At 43.1% G+C, this 27,274-nt stretch overlaps 1 protein-coding gene across 1 annotated transcript in view; it reads right to left on the reverse strand.

Annotated features, from left to right (window-relative positions):
- STK17A (serine/threonine kinase 17a) overlaps positions 1-22,919 on the reverse strand; it is a 67,524-nt gene extending 44,605 nt beyond the window's left edge. The window contains exons 1-3 of the mRNA XM_030203810.1: positions 22,447-22,919; positions 3,047-3,259; positions 981-1,125 (exon numbers count right to left, since the gene is read on the reverse strand). Of these exons, the coding sequence (XP_030059670.1) occupies positions 981-1,125; positions 3,047-3,259; positions 22,447-22,583 (495 nt within the window). The 5' untranslated portion in view covers positions 22,584-22,919. The remainder of the gene's footprint in view (positions 1-980; positions 1,126-3,046; positions 3,260-22,446) is intronic.
- Between the last annotated feature and the right edge of the window lie 4,355 nt (positions 22,920-27,274).

Raw genomic sequence — 27,274 nt, forward strand, 5'->3', positions numbered from 1 at the left:
CACCCCGGAGGAGTCAGAAAACACTCTTACCTCACTAGACCGAGTATCACAGCTCCGGTCCTGCAGAAGAATCTCAAGAAAAAACCTCTTTTCCAAGATCGCTGTGCTAAAGCGCGATGCGACTTTATTTTTTTTTTTAATGCTGTGAGGAAAGCAGAGGCAAAAGAGGTAAATAAAAACACTCCAGAGGCTCAGATAAGTGGGAAAGGCAGGGAAAGGCGAACCAATGTGTCTGCATCCACTGAGTGGGAAAGGACAGGGAATGGGCTGACCTATGTGCCTTCAAAGTGAAGCTGCTATAGCCTCTAACACCCCGGCTAACAACTGGCAAGCCAGGAGCCACCCCCAAGCAGATTTTTGATGGAGCTTGAAGAAGCTGCAGCCACCCTGCTTGGGAAGATAGAGAATACTGAAGAGGCAGTGGAGCTAGCTGGCCATGAGGCAGTGTGAAAAGTTGAGTGCTCTCTATCTCCCCCTGCTGGTTGATGGGACACAACCCATACGTAATGGCTTCATCTGCTTGATGACAAGGAACTTGGTTTTCTCCCTGTTAAGTTTCAAATTAAAGTTGGTTGCCCAGGTTTCCATTAGGTCTATATAATTTTTGTTTTTTAGGATTTCTTCGAGGTCTTTAACAAAAGGGATATAAATTGTAACATCTGTGTACATAAAAACAATTGAATACATTTGATTCTAGTATATTACCTAAAGGTGTCATTATATTAAATAACATGGTAGAGAGAGAGAGGGGAGCCTTGTGGTATTCCACAATTTGGGGACCATGGAACAGAGATTTGACCTGATCGTATCTGACATAAGAAATCCTTTGAACCAATGAAATACATTGCCACTTATCCCAAAGTGGTCTAGAAGGTTGAGTAGTATGTCATGATCGACTGATCAATTTCATCTGGCATAAGAATTAGAGAGGACACGTTTGTTTCAACAAGCAGAGTAATCATTATTCCGACAGTGTTTACCTTCAAATCAAGATGAACAATATTATTTTTGTGTAGAAAGGAAATTCCTTCCAAGATCTGCCTCATGAGCCGTTGCACATCCTTTTCTTTAAAAGCCTCTTCCCTGTCAGCTACACACTGGTTGAAGATTTCACCACCAGCAGCACTAGAGAGAAAGAGGACAAAAAAAACAAAAAAAAACCAAAGATTATTTTCAGAATTGTAGTTATTACTACTTGCTGTATTATTTATAGGATCCCACAAGAGTGATCAACTACAAACACAACACCAGGAGGGAGCAGTGTGACCAACAAGACACTTCCAAAAACAACAGACAGGCAACCTATTTTTAATCAACTGAAACTTTTATTCCATGTAAGACTCGACATGGTACCATGTTCCGGCAAGATACCTGCCTCAGGATAATACAATGGATAATATAGAAAGCCGAGAAGTCTTTATCCAATCAATGGTCACAAAATACACATATAATCTTTGAAAAGACTGTCCAAGTGAATGTGGTCATAAAAGATGGCAGTATAAAGCTGCTTAAAGCCTTTTCATTGATTGAAAATACGTTGCCTCTCTGTTGGTTTTGGTAGTCTCTTGTTGGTCACACTGCTCCCTCCCCCCCCCTCCCCCCCCCCCGTTGTTGTATTATTTACCAAAGTGGTAATGAAAAACAGTATTTTGTTTCAGAAATGCACAAAAATATTACCAAACAAATTCACAGTCCTGTTTCCTACCCATAAAAACTCCCAAGGTGGGGAGTGGAAGTTACAGGGAGACCATGTTTTTGCATTTACATTGCACCTTTAACCAATGTGGATATTTTTTTTTTGTTACATTTGTACCCCGCGCTTTCCCACTCATGGCAGGCTCAATGTGGCTTACATATTATATACAGGTACTTATTTGTACCTGGGGCAATGGAGGGTTAAGTGACTTGCCTGTGCCTGAAGTGGGAATCAAACTCAGTTCCCCAGGACCAGAGTCCACCACCCTAACCACTAGGCCAAATTGCATATAGTTACAAATACAACCCAAAACAGCTTACAATAAATTGATATAAAAATATCACAGGATATAATGTCACCTATCCAAAATAACTGGGAGCAGCAGGATTTGGATTCTGGTATCATTTCCAACTTGCTACTCTTTTCAATTCTTATCCTATACATATAGTTGCTAAGGCATCTAAGATACCCACCAGCTTAAGGCCACATTTAACATTACAGAGGAAGCCAAAGTCTATGTGCTTAGCCGAAGATTAGTACTCATGCTGATTCAACTACATTTCTCATCAGGGAAGAAACAGTTGTGACATTTTACTACCAAATGAAAAAACTAACACATTAAAGTTTACCAAATACTTCCTCCAAACCCTCAAAAAACAATTATGTCATTCAGTGATGAGCGCAGAAGAGGCTAAGAAAACACTACTTGTAGATATATAGAGAGCTACTCAGGCAAAGCTTTTTTTTTTCTAAAATAATGATTTAAAAGCGTTAGCTCCCACTTTCCTGAAATGAGACTATTACCCCCCATCCCAGATATATAAGAAAATCCTACACTGTAGACTAGATAATAACAGGGACACTGTGTCCAAGATATTTGACTGTTATAAGTTTCCTTCACCCCCAACCTGTCCTCATCACTCAATCCCTCCCAAGCTTGAACCCAATATTTTCATACCTGCCCCACCTGACTGAACCCCTTTTCTTCCCCTCTCTCCCCCCCTCCAAACTTCTCTCTAGCTCCCTATAGTGCCACAGACCCATTAGTCCCTCTTATCTCTACTCTGCTTCTGTCCCACAACCTTGCAGCTTTGTGAAAAAAGTGCATATATTCTTTGCAGAGTACATGAGTTTGACCACACGTGTCCCTCAACCACAGCTGCAATCAAAGACCAAGCAGTCACCATGGAGCACTAAGTATACTGTACATATAGACTGCTTAAATTTGCAAGTTATTTAATCGTGATCAAACATTAAATTGTACACTAAACTTGTAACATAGAACATAAGCACTGTGCTATTCAATAAATATGTTCTTAAAAAGAATTGACCTCATAATGCATTACTTACTATTCCAGAAGTAAGATCATTTCTGATGCATTTTCATAAACCTCATGTAAGTTAATGACCCAGGGACAGCTATGTGCCAGTTCAAGTACCGCAATCTCATGTATTATTTCCATCCGACAATCCTGACCCCTTCTCCTTTTTCTCATGAATTTGGCAGCAAACTCCTTTCCAGTCTCTTTCTCAACACATTTTTTTACCACAGCAAATTTTCCTCTGGAACAACAAAACAAAACAAGGTTCTATTAAAAATACAACATAACTTCAAAAGTCAAAAGCATCATGGGAACACAAAATAACTATCCTAATAACAATTTGATTGAAGTGGCATCATTCAAGTATTAGATGAAGGGTTTTATAGCTGTCAGAAATATTTATATAAAAACATTTTTAAAACTCCTGTGTTAATATATACCATTCATCATCTGGGTATTTATTGGGATCAATTAACTGATTTTTATGAAGAGATTAACCCTTGGCGACATAGCAGGTACATACAAAACTTAGGGCCGTTTACTAAGCCGCACTGTAGGTATGCTAGCGTTTTTAGCATGTTCTAGCCAACGCTAGAGACACCCATGGGAATATATGGGTGTCTAGTGTTAGCGCAAGCTAAAAAACAATAGCGTGCCTTAGTAAACAGGTCCCTTAAAATTTTAAGCAGCATAACAATATTGAAATGATCAAACATAAGCATACAATCAATGAGATAAATTTGGAGATGGCAAACAACCTTAGAAAAAGAAGTAACATGATATAGTATCATAAATATACACAATTAAAAACAGCAGAGTAGTAGCCTAGTGGGTAGCAGTGGGATAACAACCAAGGAAGCCCAGTTCAAACTCAGCTGCTGCTCCTTGTCTAAGATCACAACACTCAAAATAAAATGGAATGATAATTTCACTCCAATTTTTGCCAGCACATGCTTATGATAGTAAACAGGGCCCTTAATGTGTAAGCTGTGCTAAGAGCGCTCTAAACGCTAAAGACACTCATACATTCCTACGGATGTCTTAAGCGTGCACTAATTTTAGCGCATGCCAAAAAGCTAGCGCGCCTTAGACAATGCCCTAAGATAAGTATTGTAGCTATATCTATGTTTTTGGATTATAAACTTAGGTAGGATAGAAAATTATCAGGTAAGACATAATTTTACCATACTAATGACAACTCCATTTTTGATTTCTTTCGTTTAGCAGCAGCAGATGAATCCAGGAACTGGTGGGTTGTGTCCATCTACGAGCAGGTGGAGAAAGAGATAAACAGAACTGATGGAATGATACCAGATGGCCAGCCACTGCATCAGTTAGGATAAATCTTTTGAAAGCAGTAGAAATAGGACAACTTGAATCACAACATGAACTAGAACCATTCTCACTATAGTAAAAAGATAACTAATAAGAGAACCATAACTATTGAACTTCTGTTCCAACTAAGAATCGATGTCCAAACAGTTTTTAAGTCCCTACCTGATGCTGCATCAGAGGAAAAAGAAATGTAGTGGAGAAGTAGTCTGCTAAAAGGGAGGGATCCTGGATTCATCTGCTGCTAAAGGAAAGAAAATTATCAGGTCCTTGTCACATGCAGATGAATTCAGGAACTGGTGGGATGTAGCAAAGCATACCCTAAATAAGAATGGGAAGCCGATAACCCTGCGCTAAAACTTGCGCCCCGAAACAAACATCTTCTTTTGCGGTGACATACAACTGATAGTGTTTGACGAAAGTACGATGAGAATCCCAAGTAGCTGCTCGACACATTTCATCCACATGAAGAAGTCTCTGCCCAAGAAGTCGCCTGTGCTCCAGTAGAATGAGCTCATAAAAAAGTAGGCGGATCTCAACCCTGCAAAATATAAGCCAACCTAATGGCTTCCGTAATCCATTGAGCAATGGAGGCTTTGAAGGCAGCCTCACCCTTCCGTGGACCAGGAGGACAAAGGTTATCCAACCATCAAAAATCATTAGTGACCTGCAAGTAGTGGAAAAGCGCCCTCCGCACGTCCAACAGTCGAAGAGATGCAAATTCTTCGGGAAACTCCTCCTTCCAAAAAGGAGGAAGAAAGTTTGATTGGAGGTGAAACTCTGACACCACCTTCAGCAGGAAAGATAGCACTGTCTGAATAGACACACCCAGAGTCTGAAAACTGCAAAAAGGGATCCCGACACGACAAAGCTGGAAGTTCTGAAATGCGCCGAGCTTAAACAGTCTTAAGAGTAAGATCCTTATTCGAAGTCTTGAGTAAGGGCTCAAACAGAGCTGGTTTAAATGCCAAGGAAGGCACGGCTGTCGAAGGGGCGGACAAAGATGAAGAGCCCCTCGGAGAAAATGAACTACATCTAGGTGAGCTGCCAGGGTTGAACCGGCTACTCATCCTCGAAAACACGCCAGAGCAGCCACCTGAACTCTAAGAGAATTATAGGCGAGACCCTTTTTCAGTCTTTCCTGCAAAAATTCTAAGATCATGGAAATGGAAGCCAGGAAGGGAGACCCAGTATGCTGAATGCACCACGAGGAAAACATTTTCCACACTCGAGCATAAGCGTAAGAAATAGACCACTTCCACACCTGCAGAAGTGTGGCAATAGCAGGTTCTGAAAAACCTCTCTCAACTGGTGCCTTTCAAGACCAAAGCAGGAGGGATTTTCCAACCGGATTGGACCCTGATGTAGCAGATCTGGAGCCACAGAGGAGGGTTGTGTAGCAATCGAATCAGATCTGCATGCCACAGTCGTCGAGCCCAATCCGGTACCACGAGTCCCTGATGACGACCGATTCTGTGCAGGACTCTATTAGAGGCCACGGAGGAAACATGTAGAGTAGCCCCTTCTTCGGCCATGGTTTCAGCAGGATTCGGACTGCCTTCTGCGGGAGAATAATTTGGGCACTTTGGCATTCTGCGATGTGGCCATGAGATCCATCACAGGTGTCCCCCAACGATGACAAAGCAGTCAAAAAGCCTACAACAGCTTCCACTCTATGCCGCATCCAAAAGCAGTCGACTGTGAAAATCCGCCTGAACATTGCGGGTTAGAATAAATGTGGACTGCTGAAAGGCAAAGAATGTGAGTCTCCGCTCTCACCATCGGACAGAATGCCTCCACTGCCAGAGGCAAACTGTGGGTAACCCCTTACTGACTGATGTAGGCCACCGTTGTCAAGTTGTCAGAGAACCGGAACAACCTTGCCCTCCAGGAGATCCTGGAAACTAAGGCATTCACCACCACTCTCAATTCCAAATGATTTATGGACCAAACCGCTTCAAGGGGAGTCCAGGTTCCTTGCACCACTCTGTCCAATGAGCCCCACATCCCGACAGACTGGCATCAGTCACTACCACCACCCAATCCGAGGAGGCTAATGGCATGCCCTTCTGCAAATTGGAAGGGAGAAGCCACCAAGCCATGCTGCTTTTGGCCGCCTCCGTCCAGGACAGATGTCGTTGATAGTCCAGGGAAGTCAGCGACCATCTGCTCAACAGAAACAACTGAAGGGGCCGCATATGAGTTCTCGCCCATGGCACCACCTCCAGGGTGGCTGCCATGGAACCCAGAACTTAAACATAATCCCAAATGCTAGGGTGGGGCAGCTGAAGCAAGGATCGGGCCTGCGCAACCAGCTTGATTCGCCGGCCATCTGGCATAATGATTTTCCATAGCTTTGGTCGAAGAGCACCCTGAGGTATTCCAAGGTCTGAGTTGGCTGAAGCTGACTCTTGCCTGAATTGATGATCCAGCCCAGAGACTGCAGAAGATTCATTACTCAGGCAGTGGCATTCCGACCATCCTGAGGTGAGCTTGCTGGAATCAACCAGTCATCGAGATAAAGATGAACCTGAACTCGAATCCCTTCTTTCTGTAAAAAGGCCGCCACCACTACCATGACTTGAGAAGCTGCATGGAGCTGTGGCCAGTCCAAAAGGTAGGGCTCGAAACTGGAAGTGTCACCCTAGAATCGAAAACCTGTGGAATCTCTGATGCGGTTGCCAAATCGGAATGTGTAAGTAAGCTTCCCAGAGGTCGAGAGTCATCAAAAAACTCTCCCGACTGGACTGCCGCAATAACGGCCCGCAAGGTTTCCATGCGAAAATGTCAAACTCGTAGAAACTTGTTCACCACTCTTAAATTGAGAACCGGGCGAAAGGTTCCGCCCTTTTTGGGGACTACAAAGTAAATGGAACAGCAGCCCGTGCGAAATTCAGGAGGAGGCACGGGAACGATGACTCCTAAGCGTATAAGCTCTTGCAATGTGTATTGAACTATCCGCTTTGAACGTGTGCCACATCGAGACTCCAGAAAAAATTCTGTGACGGGTGCACTGAATTCTAGTTTGTATCCTTCCCGCACCATGTCGAAGACCCATTGGTCTGAGATTATCTTGACCCACTCTGGAAGAAACAGAGATAGCCATCCCCCTATCTGCTCCCCCACAGAATGGGCTAGCGCCCCATCATTGGGAGGTGCGAGGAGCAGCTCCTTGACGAGTGGAAGCTCCTGAAGATTGCTTATCATTGCAAAGGAAGACCTTTGCTGGAAACGGGAACGCTGAAAAGATCCCGAAGCCCGTCCCGGGCGATACCAGCGTGCCTCCCGAAAATGGGATTTGGAGGGTCCCTGTCTAGAAGTAGGTTTAGGTTTATCTTCAGGAAGGCGTTGGGACTTGGATTCCCCCAAATCCTTAACAATTTTCTCTAAGTCTTCTCCAAACAACAGCTTACCTTGAAAGGCAAACTGATGAGGTGCTGTTTGGAGGCCATGTCCGCAGCCCAATGACGAAGCCACAACATTCTCCAAGAGGAAACAGCTAGAGCCATAAGCTTGGCCGTAGCACGAATCATAAAGGGCATCTGCTTAATAAGCGATACCTACATCCATGTGAGATCTGACTCCTGAACGGAGTGGAGCCAACTAAGACAGGCTCTAGCCGCATAAGAGTTACAACACGGAAGCCTGAAGCACCAAAGAGGCCACCTCAAAGGTGCGTTTCAAAGAAGCTTCCAGAAGTCTGTCTTGCATGTCCTTGAGCACTACCACTCCTTCAACCAGTACCGTAGTCTTCTTAGTGACCACTGTCACCAGGGTGTCCACCTTAGGAAGGGCTAACTGTTCCAATCGAACTGCTGCGACAGGATAAAAATGAGACATGGCCCTGGCTACTTTAAGAGCGCCATCTGGGTCTGACCACTGCACCGTAATTAATTCATTAATGGCCTCGTGTACTGGAAAAGTCTTAGACGGGTGCCTAGTACTGGCCATCTTAGGGTTCACAGACTGAGCATCCGCAATGTCTAGGTCCACAATATTTCGGACGTGCAGGACGTCAACGTGCTGCGACGTCACACTCAGTCCGAAACTGGAAGGGATGCAGGCAGGCAGTTTTCAATAGCACGAGGATGGAAAAACTTCTTAAAACAAGATCTCGGCTGGGCTGGCGGGGGACGCCAGCTGAAGTAATATTTTTAAAGGCACCGGACTGAAGGAAGCGGACCTCGGCGGGGGTAGATGTCGGTGGTAGGCGGGGGGAGGGTTGACAGTGGTAGGGGAGTCCAGGGCGAAATCTGCGGGGGCCCAGGCCCCTGTGGCCCCACGCAGATACGCCCCTGATATATATATATAAACAAGTCACAGTACAATGATTGAATGAGGGGGTCATCAGCCTTAAATAGCAATTTAATGCTATATTAGCTGTGATCACCAGATAACACTGACCACCTTTTCATATACTTGTACACATAAGTTATTTATTTGTGAATAGAAGATATTTAGAGGTTGTTAACTCTAATCAATTGTATATAATTACATATTCTCTTCATTTTGTATGAAAAAAATATGATTTTCTGAACATGGTGCGTGTGGCTGTAATACACAATTTATATAAGGAGCTAAATCCTTATTCACTGTTTGTAACAGAATTCATCGCTCATTTATAAGCTGTTTTAATCACACATCCCGGGTAACCTCTCTGCTCAAACCTAGATCACAACTGTTGAGCCTGAGCAAAAAACCGCTCTTCTACTGATAGGCGTTTTATACTTTAAAAAAAACCTGTCCCACCGGTACACTTTCCTTTAACCTTCGCAGAAGACTCTGGAAATGTAAAATAGTGTTTCTGTCAGTGGGTTTCCAATATGTATAAATTCTATATGTATATCCAAAAATTGCACATTATCGCCCTGAGATTATACACTGAATTGTATATTAGTATCACACTGGTTCAAACACTCCAAAAATATGGATAACTCCCCCTCAACTGTATTCCAAAATGAACTATGATTCTCAGTGTTATATACGGTATCACTTGCCCCATTAATCCTTTTAGGACATTGCACACGTATAACCAAAATGTCAAACCAGTATTCTTCAAACATACCATGTGCATCTCTTTCCCAGACTCCGATAACAAAGCAAACATAAAAAACAAACAAAAAACCTACACCCTACAACCTTATCTTTTAGTTTGGTTGTTTACACCTGACTTTCCTGCAGCAAAACATTTTTTAGCACAGGAAAAGTCAGTGGTAAAACAATGGCACTAAAAAAACAGTAGTGCATCGGGCATGCATAAATTGTTTAATTTGATATTCCTCCTAATCTGATTTTTTTTTAAATTCTTATTGTAGTTCTATAGCCCAATACTGGAGTAAATATGCAGCACAGGAACCCTTCACCTCAGATAATCCATAAATCCTCATAGCCTTTACCCATTTCCCTTGATCTCACAAAAAACAGGCTTGTCAAATTAAGTCTCTGGATCTCTTACCTTCCCAAAACTCTGGTGACCAAGAGCACTCTTGCACCTCCTACTCCTAACCCAACAGAAAACTATACCCCCTTTGTAAGGTGCTCCCCAATTAACCAACACCAAAATTTGAGCCTGACTAGCACAAGAAACGAATGGCAAGTCTCAAACACCTCATACCTAGGATATCATCTGACAACAGTACTCCCAGAAGTGGGCTTACATGTGCCCATGCACAGGGCATCAGGACCAGAGCTGCCACCACTGCTGACCTCAACATTTGGAGGTAGTCCCAGACCAGCAGCGCTGTAAACATGGAATCCCTGCAATAACACCTTCAGTTTGACAGCTCTCTGCTGGGTCAAGAGCACTTTGTCAACTGACATGCTGAAGAGCACGCCCCTCGTCCCAGTACCTGTCTGAACTAACTGGCTTTTCATGTAGTTCATCATTCAGCCTAACAACTCTAGAAACTGGATAACTCTGGCTGTTACCATCTTTCCTTGTTTTGTCCAGATAGGAGTGCATTACTGTGTCTTCCTGTTTGAGCACTGTCACCACCTCCACCATCACCCTGGAGAATATTTGGGCACTGTGGCCCGATTGACGGGAAGAGCCTGAAATTGGTTAATGCTTTTCTAGCATCGCAAAATGAAGGAACTTGTGATCCTTCCTGATGGGGGATGTGAAGATTGACTTTCCTGGACCGAGGTTCAATATACCTCCTTCCATACTCTGGTGATTAACGAGCACAACATCTGCATCTGAAAACTGGTGAAACCATAAGCATGCACCGACTGCCTTTAAATCCAGAATAGCCCCCCCCCCCCCCAAAAAAAAAAAAAAAAAAAGACTGCCCTCTTTCTTCTTTGGCACTGCAAAATAGTAGTAGTACCAGCATCTTCCAAATTTAATCGTTCCAGGTCCCTCAAAGAAAAAATCTTTGGTGTACTGAAGTGGCCCTTACTGCCACCAGTTTGACCTAATTCACATGTGGATTTCAAAAAGGCACCTGAACTAGAAAATCGAGGTCCAAGGGAGAGCTATGTTGAATGACCTCTAGCACCAGATTAAAGGGTGACCGAAATTTGGGTTTCCGTTTTTGGCCAAAAACAAAGCTGAAATTGGGCAGCACTCCCCCCCCCCCCCCCCCCCCCCGACCAAAAGCCAACTACTCTGTGCTTCCCTCCCTCGCCTGACCGAAAGCTGCCACCCTTCCAGCACCTGCATGCCCTTGTACTCTAGTGGCCTTGGGATAGGAGTGATCCCCCATCACTCCTGCCCCATGGCCATTACAGCAGGAAGGCATCTAAGGTAGGCCAAGGGAGGGCCTACAGGTGCTGGAAGGGCAGCAGAGAGGAGTTGTGCTTTTGAAAGGGGGGGGGGGGGCAATTTTTTTTTGTTACATTTGTACCCCGTGCTTTCCCACTCATGGCAGGCTCAATGCGGCTTACATATTGCATACAGGTACTTATTTGTACCTGTATACAATATTTCAGGTTTCGGGCCCTATCATAGATCTGGGGTTATTTAGGTCCACTCTCAGTAGAACCCCTTGAGCCAATCACCCACAGAAGAGATTCACTTCATCTCATTGGGTCTTTGAGACTCCTAGAATTTGAGCTGTGATGTCTTGACACTTCTTGAAGGACTTAAAAAAGGACTGGAAGCTGGAAGACTGGACAGATGTCTTGGGGGAAAGAGAAAACTTCTTGTGCTCTTGGAACTTGGGGACAGGACCTTCCAGGCTTTTGATCTACCTAGCTCTTGATCAATCTCTTTAACTCTTCCTCAAACAAAAGCCTACCCCTAAAGGGAAGCCTACTCTTGTGCCTTAGAAGCTGAACCTGCTGCACAGTGACTGAGCCAGTGCCCCCTACTGGCTATCACTCCCACACCCAAACCTATAGAAAGATGAGGATACCATATAGTACTCGGACAGGAAGGCCACTCCCAACTCCAGCCACTCAGATTCCTGAGTCTCAAAGTTGTTGTATCCAACAAAGAACTGCCTGGGCTTAATTACCCCTGCAGAGCCAGCAAAAATGCCTTGAAGGATGCTCGAGTTAGTACTTTCACCTTGTGATCCTGTGAATCCCAGAATCCCATGTCTTTCCACCATGATGGTGTTCCTTCTTGCCACAGCAAGGCATCAACCCAGGGCCTTCAGTGGTCTCCCATTCATCCAGAATCATAGCCTATATATAGCCCAATGAAAGGGGAAATATCTAGAAGCCTTCCTGATCCCTTCCATCCTGTTCTCCACAAATGTCCACCCTGAAATTTACAGAGGCATCACACACTAAGTAGGCCCAGCTCCTGTATCCTGAAGAGGCAGATAACCAACAATTCATCTTTCTCTGAAACAGTCACCTCATCATATTCTGCATCATCCTCAAAGTCCAATCCCTGCTCTGCTTTGGTTCGCTCCAAGTCCTCTAGGTCCAGTCAAGGCCACACAGCAACTACTTGGCCCACTGTGCCTTATTTGTCCAGCAATATACCCTGAACTCCAAACCTGGAGCCACACTTCAGGGTCTCTACAGTGCCAGAATGTGGCAGTTGTGTACACGGCAGACTCAGGAGGGAAACAGCATGAAGCAGTGTGTCCCCCCCCCCCCCCCCCCGGGAGACTGCCACTGAAGACCTTTCAAATCCCATTCAGCAAAGACAACTGAGGGTCCTAGGCAAGGTTTCTTCAAAGAAATGGCCTGGTGTGTGTAATTTTTTTTGTGTGTGAGCTACAAGTTTTAAAACCAAAATTTCTGAGTGCCAGTATTAGCAATGAGTTTCTGTATATAGCACAAAAAAAATTTTTTTTTGTGAGCAACCATGTAAAATCTGTGAGCGATGCTCCTAAAATGTAAGTGCAATTACTCATGCGCTCCACTTAGAGGAACACTAGTCCTAGAAGCCCTTCCAATGAGCCAATGTGCATTCCCACTACTAAACACATGGCTGTGGCTTCTAAAACAGCTGGTATGCAGTCTCGTGGCTCGATGTAGCTGCATCTGATGTTAGACTGCTCCACCTGCTGCAAGCCAACACTGGCCCCTAACACAGCCACAAGTGAAGTGATTGTTAAAAGGCTCCCCCATTGCAGGAGCAAATAAAGGAGAAGGGCTGCTGGTTGTACCGCTACCCCCTGCTCTATCGGGCCCACTGCAGTGCAAACTACACTGTGCCAGTATACCTCTTACTGCAGAACATAGCCTCTGCCGCAGGAGACCTAAAGTTCCTGCTACACCAATTTGCTGCTGGAGACAGTAAATACCTATAAGTTCTCTTGCTGAATGAGGCTATACAAGAAAGTCATCAGTTTACTGTCTCCAGCTGCTAGTGGGAGGGGTATAACTCATATGCCTAGACTGAGCTGGCAAGAATGAAGAGGAAGCTTACTATAAATGCCCCCTTGAGATGTTATGAAAGTCACTAAGTTTACAGCAGTAAAAGAACTTATCTTTACAGTTAAAGGAAGCAGAACTGTCATCATACATACTACCCTTATATCTTTTCCCATGCTTGGCTGAGGTCAATACCTAACTAAGCAACTGAACACACAAGCCTTTTGACACCCAGGAGAATTATAGATTTCTGTGTGTAATTTATCACCATGGATATAATTACATGTTGCATAACTTCCTGCAGACTGCTCTGCAAAGTTGGGTTCTTACACTACTAGCTCTCTACCCTCACCCTGTTGCTGTAGCTTGCCTGACACTACTGTGTTGTCTTGCCTCCCTCCCACACCAGCTCAGTTTGCAGTTTCAAATGACTTTCCCTATATCTTTGTTAGAATTAGTCTACTACACATTCTAATCATCCTAATTTTTACATTCAATTTCAATGACTAATTTACTATTCAAAGTTACATTTATATTTATTAAAATATTGAGACACTACCTGCACTGGCAAGATCATAGCTGTTTACATGCTAACAATTAAAAATGGAAAGAACTACAATGGCAAAAAGAAAGTAAAATATTCATTCAAAGACAAAATGCATTCATATGTCCGCTACCACAGGATTGTCTAATAACCTGATACCCTTTCCTTATGTTATAAAAAAAAGGTTTTTTTTTTAAGTTACTGTATGAAGGCTACATATTAGAGGTGGCAGATCGTTCCAGTTTTGGGGCCAAGAAAAAAAAAGCAGAGTAGCAAGTACATTCGTAGTGGTCGTGCTTGGGCATTTGGCAGTACCAACCAGTGTGCATCATGAGATCTTATTGAATGTGTGGGGTTGCACCCATGTAGTATGTTTTATAAGGCAAATAATTTTAAGAGATGCAGAATGAGAAGTGGGAGCCACTGTAGACGTACAAGTAGTGGGGTGATATTTGAGAGCCTTTAAAAGCAGTCTAGCTGTCAAGTTCTGCAGTTTAGAGCCTTTTTAATCTGAGACAATGGTAAACCTGCATAGATTAGATTACTGCAATCCTGTCTCAAAAAAAGGAAGGCACGAATAAGGGTATGCAATAAGGGGGCGGGGAATCAAAAACGCTACAGAAGAGCTTAATTTAATGCAGAGGAGAGATGCTAAACGCTTTCTTACTACCCCTGTGATTTGTTCTTTGAAAGGCAGAGAAGAGTCAATCGTAGCACACTGGGTAATGAAACGACTGAGGGGGCTATTTAAAAATCAAACCACTTGAAGCAGAGACGTAGGGGGTGACAAAGGTGTGGAAATCCAACATGCAACAGTTTTATCAGGGTTGAGTACCAATTTGTATTCCAGCATACAATGTGCAAGTGACTGTAGGCAATTTTGTAAATAATGGAGATTAATGTTCAATGACGAATGAACTAGGAAAAAGCAGCAAAATATCTGCATAGAAGTAGAAATAGATATTGAATGACTGAATAAAGTTACTAGAGGACTATATATATATATATATATATATATATATATATATATATATATAGGAAAAAAAAAGTGTGGGGGGGGGGGGGGGGGGGGAATCACCACAAGTGACTGCATAAGAAGCAGAACTTTTCCCAGAATGTGTTGTGTGCGATTATGGGGTTTTTTTTTCATATTTTGTACCGTCTTCTTGTAGCTTTGTTAGCCACATTGAATTCAAATTTGTGCAGGACAATGTACGAGATAAATAGCAACTTTCAAGAAAGGAGAACCACGAAAAGAACTGACCCAGAGAGACAAACAGACGATAATCCATATAAAATAAGAGTGTGGTGTACAGCCTCAAAAGCCGCAGACAGGTCTAGGTAGACTACGACAGATTCACTTCTATCTAAAACAAAGTCGCTGAGAAGTGAAGTAAAAACCGTCTCAGTGATATTATGCTGCTAAAGCCCATTCCAGAGACCAAGCACAAGACAAATGCAAAGAAACCTAAAGGGAGCCAGGCAGAATCATAAAAGAGGCAGAAGGTGAAACGCAGAAGGGTGAGGGGAAAACAGCAATGACTGGAAAGAAAATGCCACACAGATTACGTAAATGTGACCCATCTCTGTGAAAAGGTGCAAGTCACCAGAAACAAAAAATGAGATTTTAATGAATTTTGTTAAAGTAAACACCATCCTTTTATTTGAAAAAAAAACCCAGAAGTTGAAATGTGTTGCTGTAACAATTCCACATCTAACATTGTACTGCATCCATGCATGTGTGTTTTTACATGTACATGTGAGAGAGGTGAACAAGGAACCTGGGGAATCTAGTCCCAAAAGTATTTTGTGTTCATTAGAATTATTTTATTAGCACTGTTGTAATTTGCATGTGAGAATGTTAATGTACTCTATACTGCATAAAAATGATGCACACAAAAAAAAAAAGTCTAAATTTGTGCAAACTTATACTATAATTACCAGGGTGTCCTTTGGAGTTTCTAGGCCTTACGGACTACCAAGGGCAGCAGTTAAGCATCCCCAAAATAATGACAGCTGAAAAGTAAAAAAAACACTACATTGTTTCACAACCATATCAAGTGCTTACCATCATACTAGGCATATTCTGGTATAGACCCCCTTTCCCCACCCACACACGTGTTCTGCATTTAGCATCACTTAAAAATGCCAAATGTAGCATTTAGAACATACTTGGATATTCAGTGCTGAGCCATACCTGAATACCGACACCGAATATTCATCTATGAAGTAGTCACTGGAAGTTAGCCCAGATACCACTGATATTCAGCTCTAGTATCTGGATAAGTCAGAATAGTTATTTTGCTGTCCTTGCTTATCAGGATAGTTATTTGGGTACTGGTGATGAATACCGGCTGTACCCAGATGTGCCTGGCTCCACCCCAGACTATCCCAGCCAGATAATTCTGCTGAAAGTCAGTGGCTGGTTCTGAAAAGTGGCAAGTATAAGCCAGCCAATCTTACATGTGCCACTGACATTTAATTATTGCCGGTTTGATTATTCAACAGCTTAAAATCTAAAAATGGTGAAACACCCTATTTCTAAAAACTTTAAAAAGATAGAAAAATGAGATATAGTTGCACTGGTGCACTATTCCTGCTGAGAGATGTACAGAAGAGAAGCCAAATTATCTTAGATTCTATGGTACCTGTTGAGCATATACAAAAACATGGACTGATGAGACAAAGTCAGCACGGATTTAGTGAAGGGAAGTCTTGCCTCACCAATCTAATGCATTTTTTTGAGGGGGTAAGCAAACATGGGGAGCCGGTTGATATTGTATATCTGGATTTTCAGAAGGCGTTTGACAAAGTGCCGCACGAAAGACTCCTGAAGAAATTGCAGTCATGGAATCGGAGGTAGGGTATTATTATGGATTAAGAACTGGTTGAAAGATAGGAAGCAGAGAGTAGGATTGCGTGGCCAGTATTCTCAGTGGAGGAGGGTAGTTAGTGGGGTCCCGCAGGGGTCTGTGCTGGGTCCGTTGCTTTTTAATGTATTTATAAATGACCTAGAGATGGGAATAACTAGTGAGGTAATTAAATTCGCCGATGACACAAAATTATTCAGGGTCGTCAAGTCGCAGGAGGAATGTGAACGATTACAGGAGGACCTTGCGAGACTGGGAGAATGGGCGTGCAAGTGGCAGATGAAGTTCAATGTTGACAAGTGCAAAGTGATGCATGTGGGTAAGAGGAACCCGAATTATAGCTATGTCTTGCAAGGTTCCGCGTTAGGAGTTACGGATCAAGAAAGGGATCTGGGTGTCGTCGTCGATGATACGCTGAAACCTTCTGCTCAGTGTGCTGCTGCGGCTAGGAAAGCGAATAGAATGTTGGGTGTTATTAGGAAGGGTATGGAGTCCAGGTGTGCGGATGTTATAATGCCGTTGTATCGCTCCATGGTGCGACCGCACCTGGAGTATTGTGTTCAGTACTGGTCTCCTTATCTCAAAAAAGATATAGTAGAATTGGAAAAGGTACAGCGAAGGGCGACGAAAATGATAGTGGGGATGGGACGACTTTCCTATGAAGAGAGGCTGAGAAGGCTAGGGCTTTTCAGCTTGGAGAAGAGACGGCTGAGGGGAGATATGATAGAAGTGTATAAAATAATGAGTGGAATGGATCGGGTGGATGTGAAGCGACTGTTCACGCTATCCAAAAATACTAGGACTAGAGGGCATGAGTTGAAGCTACAGTGTGGTAAATTTAAAACGAATCGGAGAAAATATTTCTTCACCCAACGTGTAATTAGACTCTGGAATTCATTGCCGGAGAACGTGGTACGGGCGGTTAGCTTGACGGAGTTTAAAAAGGGGTTAGATAGATTCCTAAAGGACAAGTCCATAGACCGCTATTAAATGGACTTGGAAAAATTCCGCATTTTTAGGTATAACTTGTCTGGAATGTTTTTACGTTTGGGGAGCGTGCCAGGTGCCCTTGACCTGGATTGGCCACTGTCGGTGACAGGATGCTGGGCTAGATGGACCTTTGGTCTTTCCCAGTATGGCACTACTTATGTACTTATGTACTTATGAACTGCATTATTTATTCAGTAGAGTGCAGTAGTAGACTAATTAGACAGGTTAACTGAAAACCAGGGAAGCTATGGTTAAAATCCTGCTTCTCCCCTTGATGCTCCCTGTGACATGAGACAAATCAAATCACCATCCTTTACGTGCAAACTTAAGGCCTGATTTACTAAGATTTTTCTCCCACAAGGTGATAAAAAGGGAAAATATCTAGTAAAATCAGGCTCTCAGATCACAAGCCCTCTGGGGACATGGAATATTTAAAAAAAGTAGTAAATACATTTTACATAGAAATAAGGCTTAATGTGTCTTCAAGCAGACTAACTGGACAACCACTTTACATTAGACTAACTTCTAAAAACAAAAGCATCATGACTAATTGGGAACTGGTTAAAAAGGTAGTAAGCAGATAATAGAGTTAAATGGATAATTCTGTACGTGGACTAGTGCTTTTTAAACATTTACAAATGATAAAACTTGCAGAAATGGAAATACGTGAGGTGATCAAATTTACGGATGACAAGATTCCAAGCTGGTCACAGGATGTTCTTGGTAGACTAAAAGACTGGGAATCCAAACAGATAACATGACAAGTGAAAAATGCATAAAGAGTAACCATCCAGGAGTCGGAGTGGATAACACACTGAATCTTCTGCTCGGTATGCAGCCATAAAAAGCAAACAACGTTAGGAATTATTAGGAAAGGAATGGAGTACAAAACAAAGAATAGCATAATGCCTCTGTATCACTCCACAGTATGAGTGCACCTTCAGTAGCGTATGCAATTCTGGTTGGCAAATCTCAAAAAAAGAAAGACAGTAGAAATAGAGGTACAGAGAAAAGGCAGCCAAAATGATTACAAGATAAACTTTCATACGAAGAAAGGATAAAGAGGTTAAGGTTTTTAGCTTGAAAAAGAGATGGCCGAAAAAGACGAGAGGTATATAAAATCCTGAGTGGAGTGGAAAAGGTACATGAAATTGTTTACTCTTCTAAAAAGTACAAACACTAGGGGAAACGCTGTGAAGTTACATAGTAATTATTGCATAGTAATATTTAAAACAAAGTATGAGAAAATACTTCTCTCAATGTAGCTTTGTTTAAAAAAAAAAAAGGTTTGGACAAATTCCTGGAGGTGAAGTCCATAAACCATTATGAAGGAAGATCCAGGGAAAGCCACTGCTTACCCTAGAATACACAGCACAGACTCTTGCTACTTTCTGAGTTTATGTCAGGAACTTATACCCTGTTAATAACGAGTGGTCAAGTCCACGTCACTGTGCTAGATAGTGTTTTGGTCTGACCCAGTATGACAATTCTGATGTTCTAAATGCCTAGAAAAGCAAATTGTGCTAATCATCCATAAAACCACAATAGAACTAGTGATATTATTCTTAAACATTTTAGTACTCATAGATTAAATGTCTTCTACAGGCAGGGTATAAAGTGTTAATGCAATGTCTGAGATATACAAAAAGCTGGCATATTATTAGCTATCATGAATGATATGGTAAGACAAGACATTCACAGACAAAAGATCAGATGACACAAAGCAGATCAAGATACCACCTCCTCGGGAGAAAACTCTTCTGGACCAAACAATTTTATCAAAGACCTTGTGATCAGGGTACTCAAAGGAAGTTAATACAATCCAGGAACATAAAACTTTAAAAAGTTGTTTATGGCTCATAATGCATTGCAAAGGCCAAATCCTAAACTCCCCCCTTTCTTTTTAGGTTATCATTGGAATACTTTTCCAGATTCATTTATAGCTTCCAGTACAGAACTGACATCTTTTGTTCATTCTGTTCTGAAGGAAATGGGGTCTCAGCTAGTGAAGAACTTTTTTTTATTGTCCTAAATAATGTTTAATCACCTTATATTGGTTGCTTTGTGGGCTTTTAAAATTATATATATACATATATTTTTTTCTGTCCAAGCTTAAAAAAGGAAGAGGGGGGCTGCTCTTAGAATACAATAGAAAATATTTACACAGCCTGATGCCCTCTCTGAAATATTTCAGTCTGGAAAGGGTTATAAAGCCATTTCTAAAGATCTGGGACTCCACCAAGTCACAGTAAGAGCCACTATCTCCAAACGGAGAAGACCTGAAACAGAAATGAATGTTCCCAGGAGTGGTTGGCTTCCCAAAATTACTCCAAAAGTGCAACAACTCATCTTGAAGTCACAAAACATCCAAGAACATCAGGCCTCTAGTCTCAGCTAAAGCCAATGTTCATGACAGCACAATAAGAGACTGAGTGGGCAAAAATGGGATTCTTAGGACAGTAGCAAGGTGGAAACTGATGCTATCCAAAAGTAATAATCAATGCTCATATCATTTGCAAAAACACACCTGAACGATCCCAAAGCTTTTTGGAATGGAGTAGCCTAATGGTTAGTGTAGTGGCCTGGGAGTTCGATTCTCACTGCAGTTCCTTGTGACTCTGGGCAAGCAACTTAACCCTCCATTGCCCTAGGTACAAACTAAATCTCTATATATAAAAGGCACCACCAACATTCTAAATGAAGCCTCCAGCCGGAAGTGTGAAGGGAGAGAGATATCCGGTTTCCCCATGAGTGTCTGCCCCACCCTCGCTCTCTCTGTAACACAAACAGTGTAGGAAAACACAACAAAGCACGAAATCAAATCGCTCTCTCTGTAACAGTGAAGGCCTCAGAGGGGGGAGGGGAGAGAGGGCAGAAGCCCTCACTATCTCTGTAACATAAACACAGCATAGCAGGAAACTTAACACTGAAGGACTCGACTCCAAGGGGGGAGGGGACAGAGAGGACAGACAGCACAGGGGAAGGGAGAGAGGGCAGGGACACACACACTCCCACATGCACACAGAAGAAAACCTTGCTAGGCCCCGTTTCATTTGCATCAGAAACGGGGCTTTTTTTTACTAGTGTGTATATAATATGTAAATGTTTTGACTGTAACCACAGAAAGCAGTGTATCAAAACCCATCCCCATTCCCCTTCTATGAGCAGATGAGTCAAAGGTGAAACTCTCTGGACAACAGGTCACATTATATCTAGCATTCCACAATAAGAACATGCGAAATATGGTGGTGGTAGGATGCTTTGCTGTCTCAAGACCTGGAAAATCTGTCATTATTTAAGGAACCATGAATTTTGCACTGTACCAAAAAATCATAAGAAGAATATCCAATCATCTGTCCAAGAACTGAAGCCTACCTAGGTTATGCAGCAGAACAAAAAAAAAAGCAAATCTACCATCTGAATTTCTCAGGAGAAACTAAAGTTTTGGCTTGGTCTAATCAAAATCCTGACTTGAACCCAACAGAGATGCTATGGCAGGACCTGAAATGAGCAGTTCATGGATGAAAACTTATGAATGTGTAATCAAAGCAGCTCTGGCAAGAAGAGACACTAAGAGTCCTCAAAAGTGATATCAAATTATAGGAACTGTTTGCAACTATTACTGCTAAAGGTGGTGCAACCAGTTAAGTTCAGGAACAGTTACTTTTCAAATGTGTGATATGGGAGTTTGATAACTTTGCTCCTTAAATAAATGAAGCAATTTAAAAACTGTGTTGTGTTTAAATCTGTGTCCCTACTCTATACAAACACAAATGGTTGTTAAAAAAAATAACTTATTTGGTTATTAACCAATTTTATCTAAGATGAAGTATCACTACTGCATGGTAAAATCGTGTCCCATGATTTAAATACTATAAACACCTTAATTTTACAGTTTGACATGTTCTTTTACAGCACTTGCAATACATGATGGTGAGGAGTGGCCTAGTGGTTAGAGCACCAGTCTTGCAGTCCTAAGGTGGCCGGTTCAAATCCCACTGCTGCTCCTTGTGATCTTGAGCAAGTCACTTAACCCTCCATTGCCACAAACTTAAGATTGTGAGCCCTCCTGGGACAGAGAAATACCCAGTGTACCTGAATGTAATTCACCTTGAGCTACTACTGAAAAAAGTGTGAGCAAAATCTTCGGGTTTGTTAATGAAATTCTTACAGTAGCTCCCCTTTAATCTCCCAGCCCTACTGGGTGCAAAGCATGCTGTCAATCCATTCCAAGCCAAATAGGATAAAATCCGTCTACAAACGGTACTCGAAGCAGTTTTCAACTAAAAACCAACTTTACAATCCAGACATGGATTTATAGTATGAGGCTCCAAAAGGGAAATAGGAGAGAAGAGGTGTATTGTGCATTTGTAACAGGTATCAAAAGCTGTCTGCCAAAGAGAAGCTAAAAGTATATAACACTAATAGAAGATAAGAGAAAGGCGCAAACTTTCAAAGTGGGGCCACGCAAGGAGAAAGCGGAAATTTAAAAGCATCCGGTTTCATCCCGGCTGTCTTCACTAAACTACGAGCTCTACGGAAGGATTTCTACAGTAAATCTGAACAGCCCTTGTAGCACTATATAAATATTTTGGGGTAAACTGGGCAACTAGATGGGCCTTGCAGATCAATGATGTAAATATCTGCCGAAGTGAAACCTACGTAAAACCTCTTGCCTTCCTTCCCGTTCAAGTTCAAATGAATACATAGGCATTTTCTTGGACTACATGCGTATATATGTGAGAAGCTTTACACTGACCAACTTTTGTTTTCCTTTTTTAATCATCGTTGTTTCACACTGAACTGCTGCCACACACACGCGCACACAAAAACCCCCCAAATACTCATTCACGCAGGTGTCTTATCACCCCCCTCCCCTAAAAAAAAAAAAAGAGTAAGAAATGACTGACTCACCTGCCGAGCTCGTGGCCGGGACTGAGCATGTAGCGGTCGCTGAAGGGCTCGCTGTGGATGGGGCTGTGGATGTGGCAGAGCAGCCCAGAACGGGAGGAGGCTCGGAAGCGGCTCTGGCGGCACTCCTCCGGGATCATGGCTCCCACAGGCTGGAGAGCGAGAAAGCACAGCCCCCAACGCCTACCGAGGACTTACAAAAAAAATTAATAACTACTGGAAAACGCGCTTTAAAAACAAACTAAAAAAAAAAAATAGCTAAAAAGTATTATTTTAAAGTGAAGACTCTTTCTTCGGGCTGAGGAGGAGGTGGTAGCCGCTGGGAAAAGACGTTCCCCCTCTCCGACCGTCCGGGATAGCGCAGCCGTAAAAGAATCCAGCGTTCGCTTACTGCTCTCTCCCTCCCTCGCGCTGACCGCACGCGCTCTTCCTCTAAAGCCAGGGCTCCAACGACACTTCACTCCGCTTCACTGCCAAGGCACAAGGGGGGGGGGGTGGGGTTGTGTGCTGTGCGTTCAGCAAAACCTCCTAACTTTGCGGATCCGGCCCTAAAGTGCGGGCTCAAAGGTGATTGGCCAAGCCTCCTCCTCCTCCTCTTTCTCCCCGCCCCTTCCGAGATAGACCTCCGTCCTGCCTCCTCGAATCGCCACGCCCTGATAATCGTTGCCATGGTTTTGACGGACTGCAAGTGACGTACCTGACAGACGCCATGGAGAGTAAAGTGTCATAGCCCCACAAGGGAGAAAAGGCTCCAGTACAAATTGTGGCAACTATTAATCGATGGGACTTTGAGTCACAACCAGCGAAAGAGAGGATGCTAGTAATTCATGGAATGCGGGTGAAAATCTGTGCGGCTGAATAGTTTGGTTTGAAGTATGGTGCACTATATTCAGAAAATTGCAGAAGGAAGCAGGTGTAGTAAGATTGTCTTCTCACCTAGGTTAATGTGAATAGGCTGATCGGCTCCTCATTTGATCTATTGATTCCTGAATATGTAGTTTAATTTTGCACATTTATTATTATTGCTTATGTGTCAGTAATGACCCCTGCAGTATATCAGGTATGTAAGGGGTCCTTTTACTAAGGTGCACTCACAGATTTAGCGGTAAATTATAAGATGCTCATAGAAATATAGGACTAGATTCTATATATCATGCCTAAACAAATTGGTGCTGAAACCAGGGGCGTAGCCAGACCAGCAGAAGGGGGGTCCAGAGCCTGAGGTGAGGGGACACATTTTTACCCCCCCATCACCGCTGACCCTCCCCCTGCCATTTTTGACCCCCCCCCTTGCCACCACCTTTGACCCCCCCTGGCATCTACCCTTTCAACCCCCCCTTCCCACTGTCGGGTACATTTGCTGGCGGGGGTCACCAACCCCCGCCATCCGAAGTCCTCTTCTCCGGTGTGGCCACATTGTTGATCTGCAAGCAGGGCTTGCTTTTAGATCAGCAACGCGGCTGTGCTGGAGGACTTCGGCTGGCAGGGGTTGGGGACCCCCACCAGCAAAGGTACCCTATGGCAGCGGGGGAGGGTTGGCGATGGGAGAGGGGTCGAGAGGGTCAGCGGTGGGGGAGGCCAGTGCTAAATCTATGGGGGCCCATGCCCCCATGGCCCCACATACCTACGCCCCTGGCTGAAACGAAATACACCTAGGTGTATTCTATAAAGTACACTTAAATTTAGGCTGTGGTGAAATGGTGAATTTTCCATCATATGAATTACAAGAATATTTCATGAAGTGTATTTCTCTAGTTTGACCAGCTGGTGATGCATGTTTATGTTTAAAGCTGTAGGTGTAAATTCAAAGATCAGATTCACTTAGTCATTCAGTTGTCAAACAAAACATGATGTGAATCAAAAAACACTTTGATAAACCACTACTAATATTTCTGTAAAATGAGAGGAAAAATCTTCATACTACCATTGCTCCACTCGGTTTGATGACCGGAATTGTTTCAAATATTGGAGCACACGGTGAAAAAGTAATCATGAGCTAAAAAAAAACCCCTCTTTATTCAACCTCAAAAAGTTATCAGCAAAAATACAGAACAATTCAAAATTTCACTTATCTGTATTGTGTATGATAGTGCTACTGCACCAGCTGTTACGGTACTGTTCTTATGTGGGCTGAGGTCCCGACTGACCCGTTTCGCACAGGCTTCTTCAACAGTCCTCACTATTATCCCTGAAATAGCAAACAACATGAAGGTAATTCCTTGCCAAATAACTTTTTCAGCAAACCAAACTGGATTAATCAATATGTGTAAACGCCAACCTCCAGTGCCTTGAGAGCTCCGGCATGTAAAACCAGCAGCCAGACTAAAAAATGGCGCCCAGAGTATTTAAGGGCACCTGATTCAGAAACACCCTATAACGTCACAACGTGCTTACGTCATGGGGCATTCCAGTCGGTGCTATTCCAATAATGAACAAAAGCACACCTCTAAATTGGTCTAAAAATGACTTGCATGGTGATGCAAATAATATTTGCAATCCCTATTTTTCATGTTGTGTTTTTTTTGAACATTTGATCTTTTTAATTTTATTTTTATGTTTTATTTTTGTGATCAGATCACATTGAACCCAAAACAGGAAATGATAAATTTCTCAAAAGTGTCCGGTTATGTGTCAGTAAAATGCAGACCAGTGTATCAAAGAATTAAGCCCCTGAGGTTCAAGGGAATCCAATTTGAAGATCCACCGTTGTTCACACTGCACCAAAGCTTTGTTCCTCTTTCCCACATTCATCATTCTGCACTTGCTCACATTAAATGTCATCTGCCATTTAGATAACTAGAGGGGCATAATCAAATGCGAACGCCCATCTCCATGGGCGACTATCTCCGAGGACGGGTACGCGAAGGGGCGGGACAGACTGTATTTTCGAAAAAGATGGGCGTCCATCTTTTGTTTCGATAATACGGTTGGTTCTGGGCAAATGCATCGGATTTGGGCGGATTTGAGCTGGGCGGTTTCGGTTTTCAGCGATACTGGAAACCGAAGGCGCCCAGCTCAAAAACAAACACATCCAAGGCATTTGGTCATGGGAGGGGCCAGGATTCGTAGTCCACTGGTCCCCCTCACATGCCAGGACATCAACTGGGCACCCTAGGGGGCACTTGTAAAAAGTAAAATAAAAAATTAAAATACCTCCCAAGTCCATAACTCCCTTACCTTGGGTGCTGAGCCCCCCAAAACCCACTGCCCACAACTCTACACCATTACCATAGCACTTATGGGTGAAGGGGGGCACCTAGATATGGGTACAGTGGGTTTTGGGGGCGGTTTGGAGGGCTCCCATTTACCAGCACAAGTGTGACAGGTAGGGGGGGGATGGGCCTGGGTCCACCTGCCTGAAGTCCACTGCACCCACTAACAACTGCTCCAGGGAACTGCATACTGCTGTGATGGAGCTGGGTATGACATTTGAGGCTGGCATACAGGCTGGAAAAAAAAAGGTTTTAAAGTTCTGTTTTTTTGGTGGGAGGGGGTTAGTGACCACTGGGGGAGTCAGGGGAGGTCATCCCCGATTCCCTCGGGTGGTCATCTGGGCAGTTGGGGCACTTTTTGTGGACTTATTTGTGAAAAAAAAGGGTCCAACAAAAGCAGCCCAAATTCTCGCTTCTGCTGCCCTTTTTTCCATTATCGGCCGAGCTCGCCCATCTCTCCTCGGCCGATAAACACGCCCCAGTCCCGCCTTCACCACATCTCTGACATTCCCCTGTCCACTTTGTTCGTTCTCCCCGACAGACTGCAGTTGGAGGCGCCCAAAATCAGCTTTCGATTATACCAATTTGGGCACCCACGGGAGAAAGGCGCCCATCTCCCGATTTGGGTCGAAATATGGGTGTCTTTCTCTTTCAAAAATAAGCCTGCTAGTCTCCCAGTCTCGTAAGGTCCTCTTGTAATTTTTCACAATCCTCTTGTGATTTAACAACTTTGAATACCTTCGTGTCATTAGCAAATTTAATTACCTCACTAGTTACTCCCATTTCTGGATCATTTATAAATACGTTAAAAAGCAGTGGTTCCAGCACAGACCCATAGGGAACCCCAATATCTACCCTTCTCTGTTGAGAATATTAACCATTTAACCCTACTCTATTTTCTTATCTTGGCTAGACTTATTAATGAGGCAGTTCTGGTCTCCAATGCATGGTCATCAGACAGTTTATTTCTACTTCTCTTTGCATTAAATCCTAGATAGTAACATACGATTATAGTAACATAGTAGATGACGGCAGAAAAAGACCTGCATGGTCCATCCAGTCTGCCCAACAAGATAAACTCATGTGTATACCTTACCTTGATTTGTACCTGTCTTTTTCAGGGCACAGACCGTATAAGTCTGCCCAGCACTATATTAAGTCCTAGATGATGAAGTTATATTCTTTTAAGTGTCCCCGCTCTCATTCTGTTGAGGACTACAACATAATCATCATATGTCAAAATTCCATTTCACTGGCTGAATAATATTCCTTTTTTTTTAAACTCTAGTACATACTGAAAGCATTCTGGTCACCTCTTCTCTGTCTACTTTTGGACATCTTGAAGCTCATTAGCCGTTTGCCATTAACAGGCTCCTTATTGGTCTGTGGGCTTCCATTTGCTGGACACAGACTCAAAGTTTTGTGGATCAAAGTGATATCCAGTATGCTGGAGCAATGTAGCCTGCGACTAGCAAACCCCTCCCAGGCATATACCGTGCTACAGGGTTGAAATCCATCAGTTGAGTGAGTAATATTTGACATCATGAAGGTGTTTTATCTAGGTCTTTGTTGTCGATTAAGCTAACCAGTAGCTTATTGTCACGGCTGTGGCTGTGCCC

Source organism: Microcaecilia unicolor, chromosome 1, assembly GCF_901765095.1.
Source record: "Microcaecilia unicolor chromosome 1, aMicUni1.1, whole genome shotgun sequence".
Taxonomy (NCBI): Eukaryota; Metazoa; Chordata; class Amphibia; order Gymnophiona; family Siphonopidae; genus Microcaecilia; species Microcaecilia unicolor.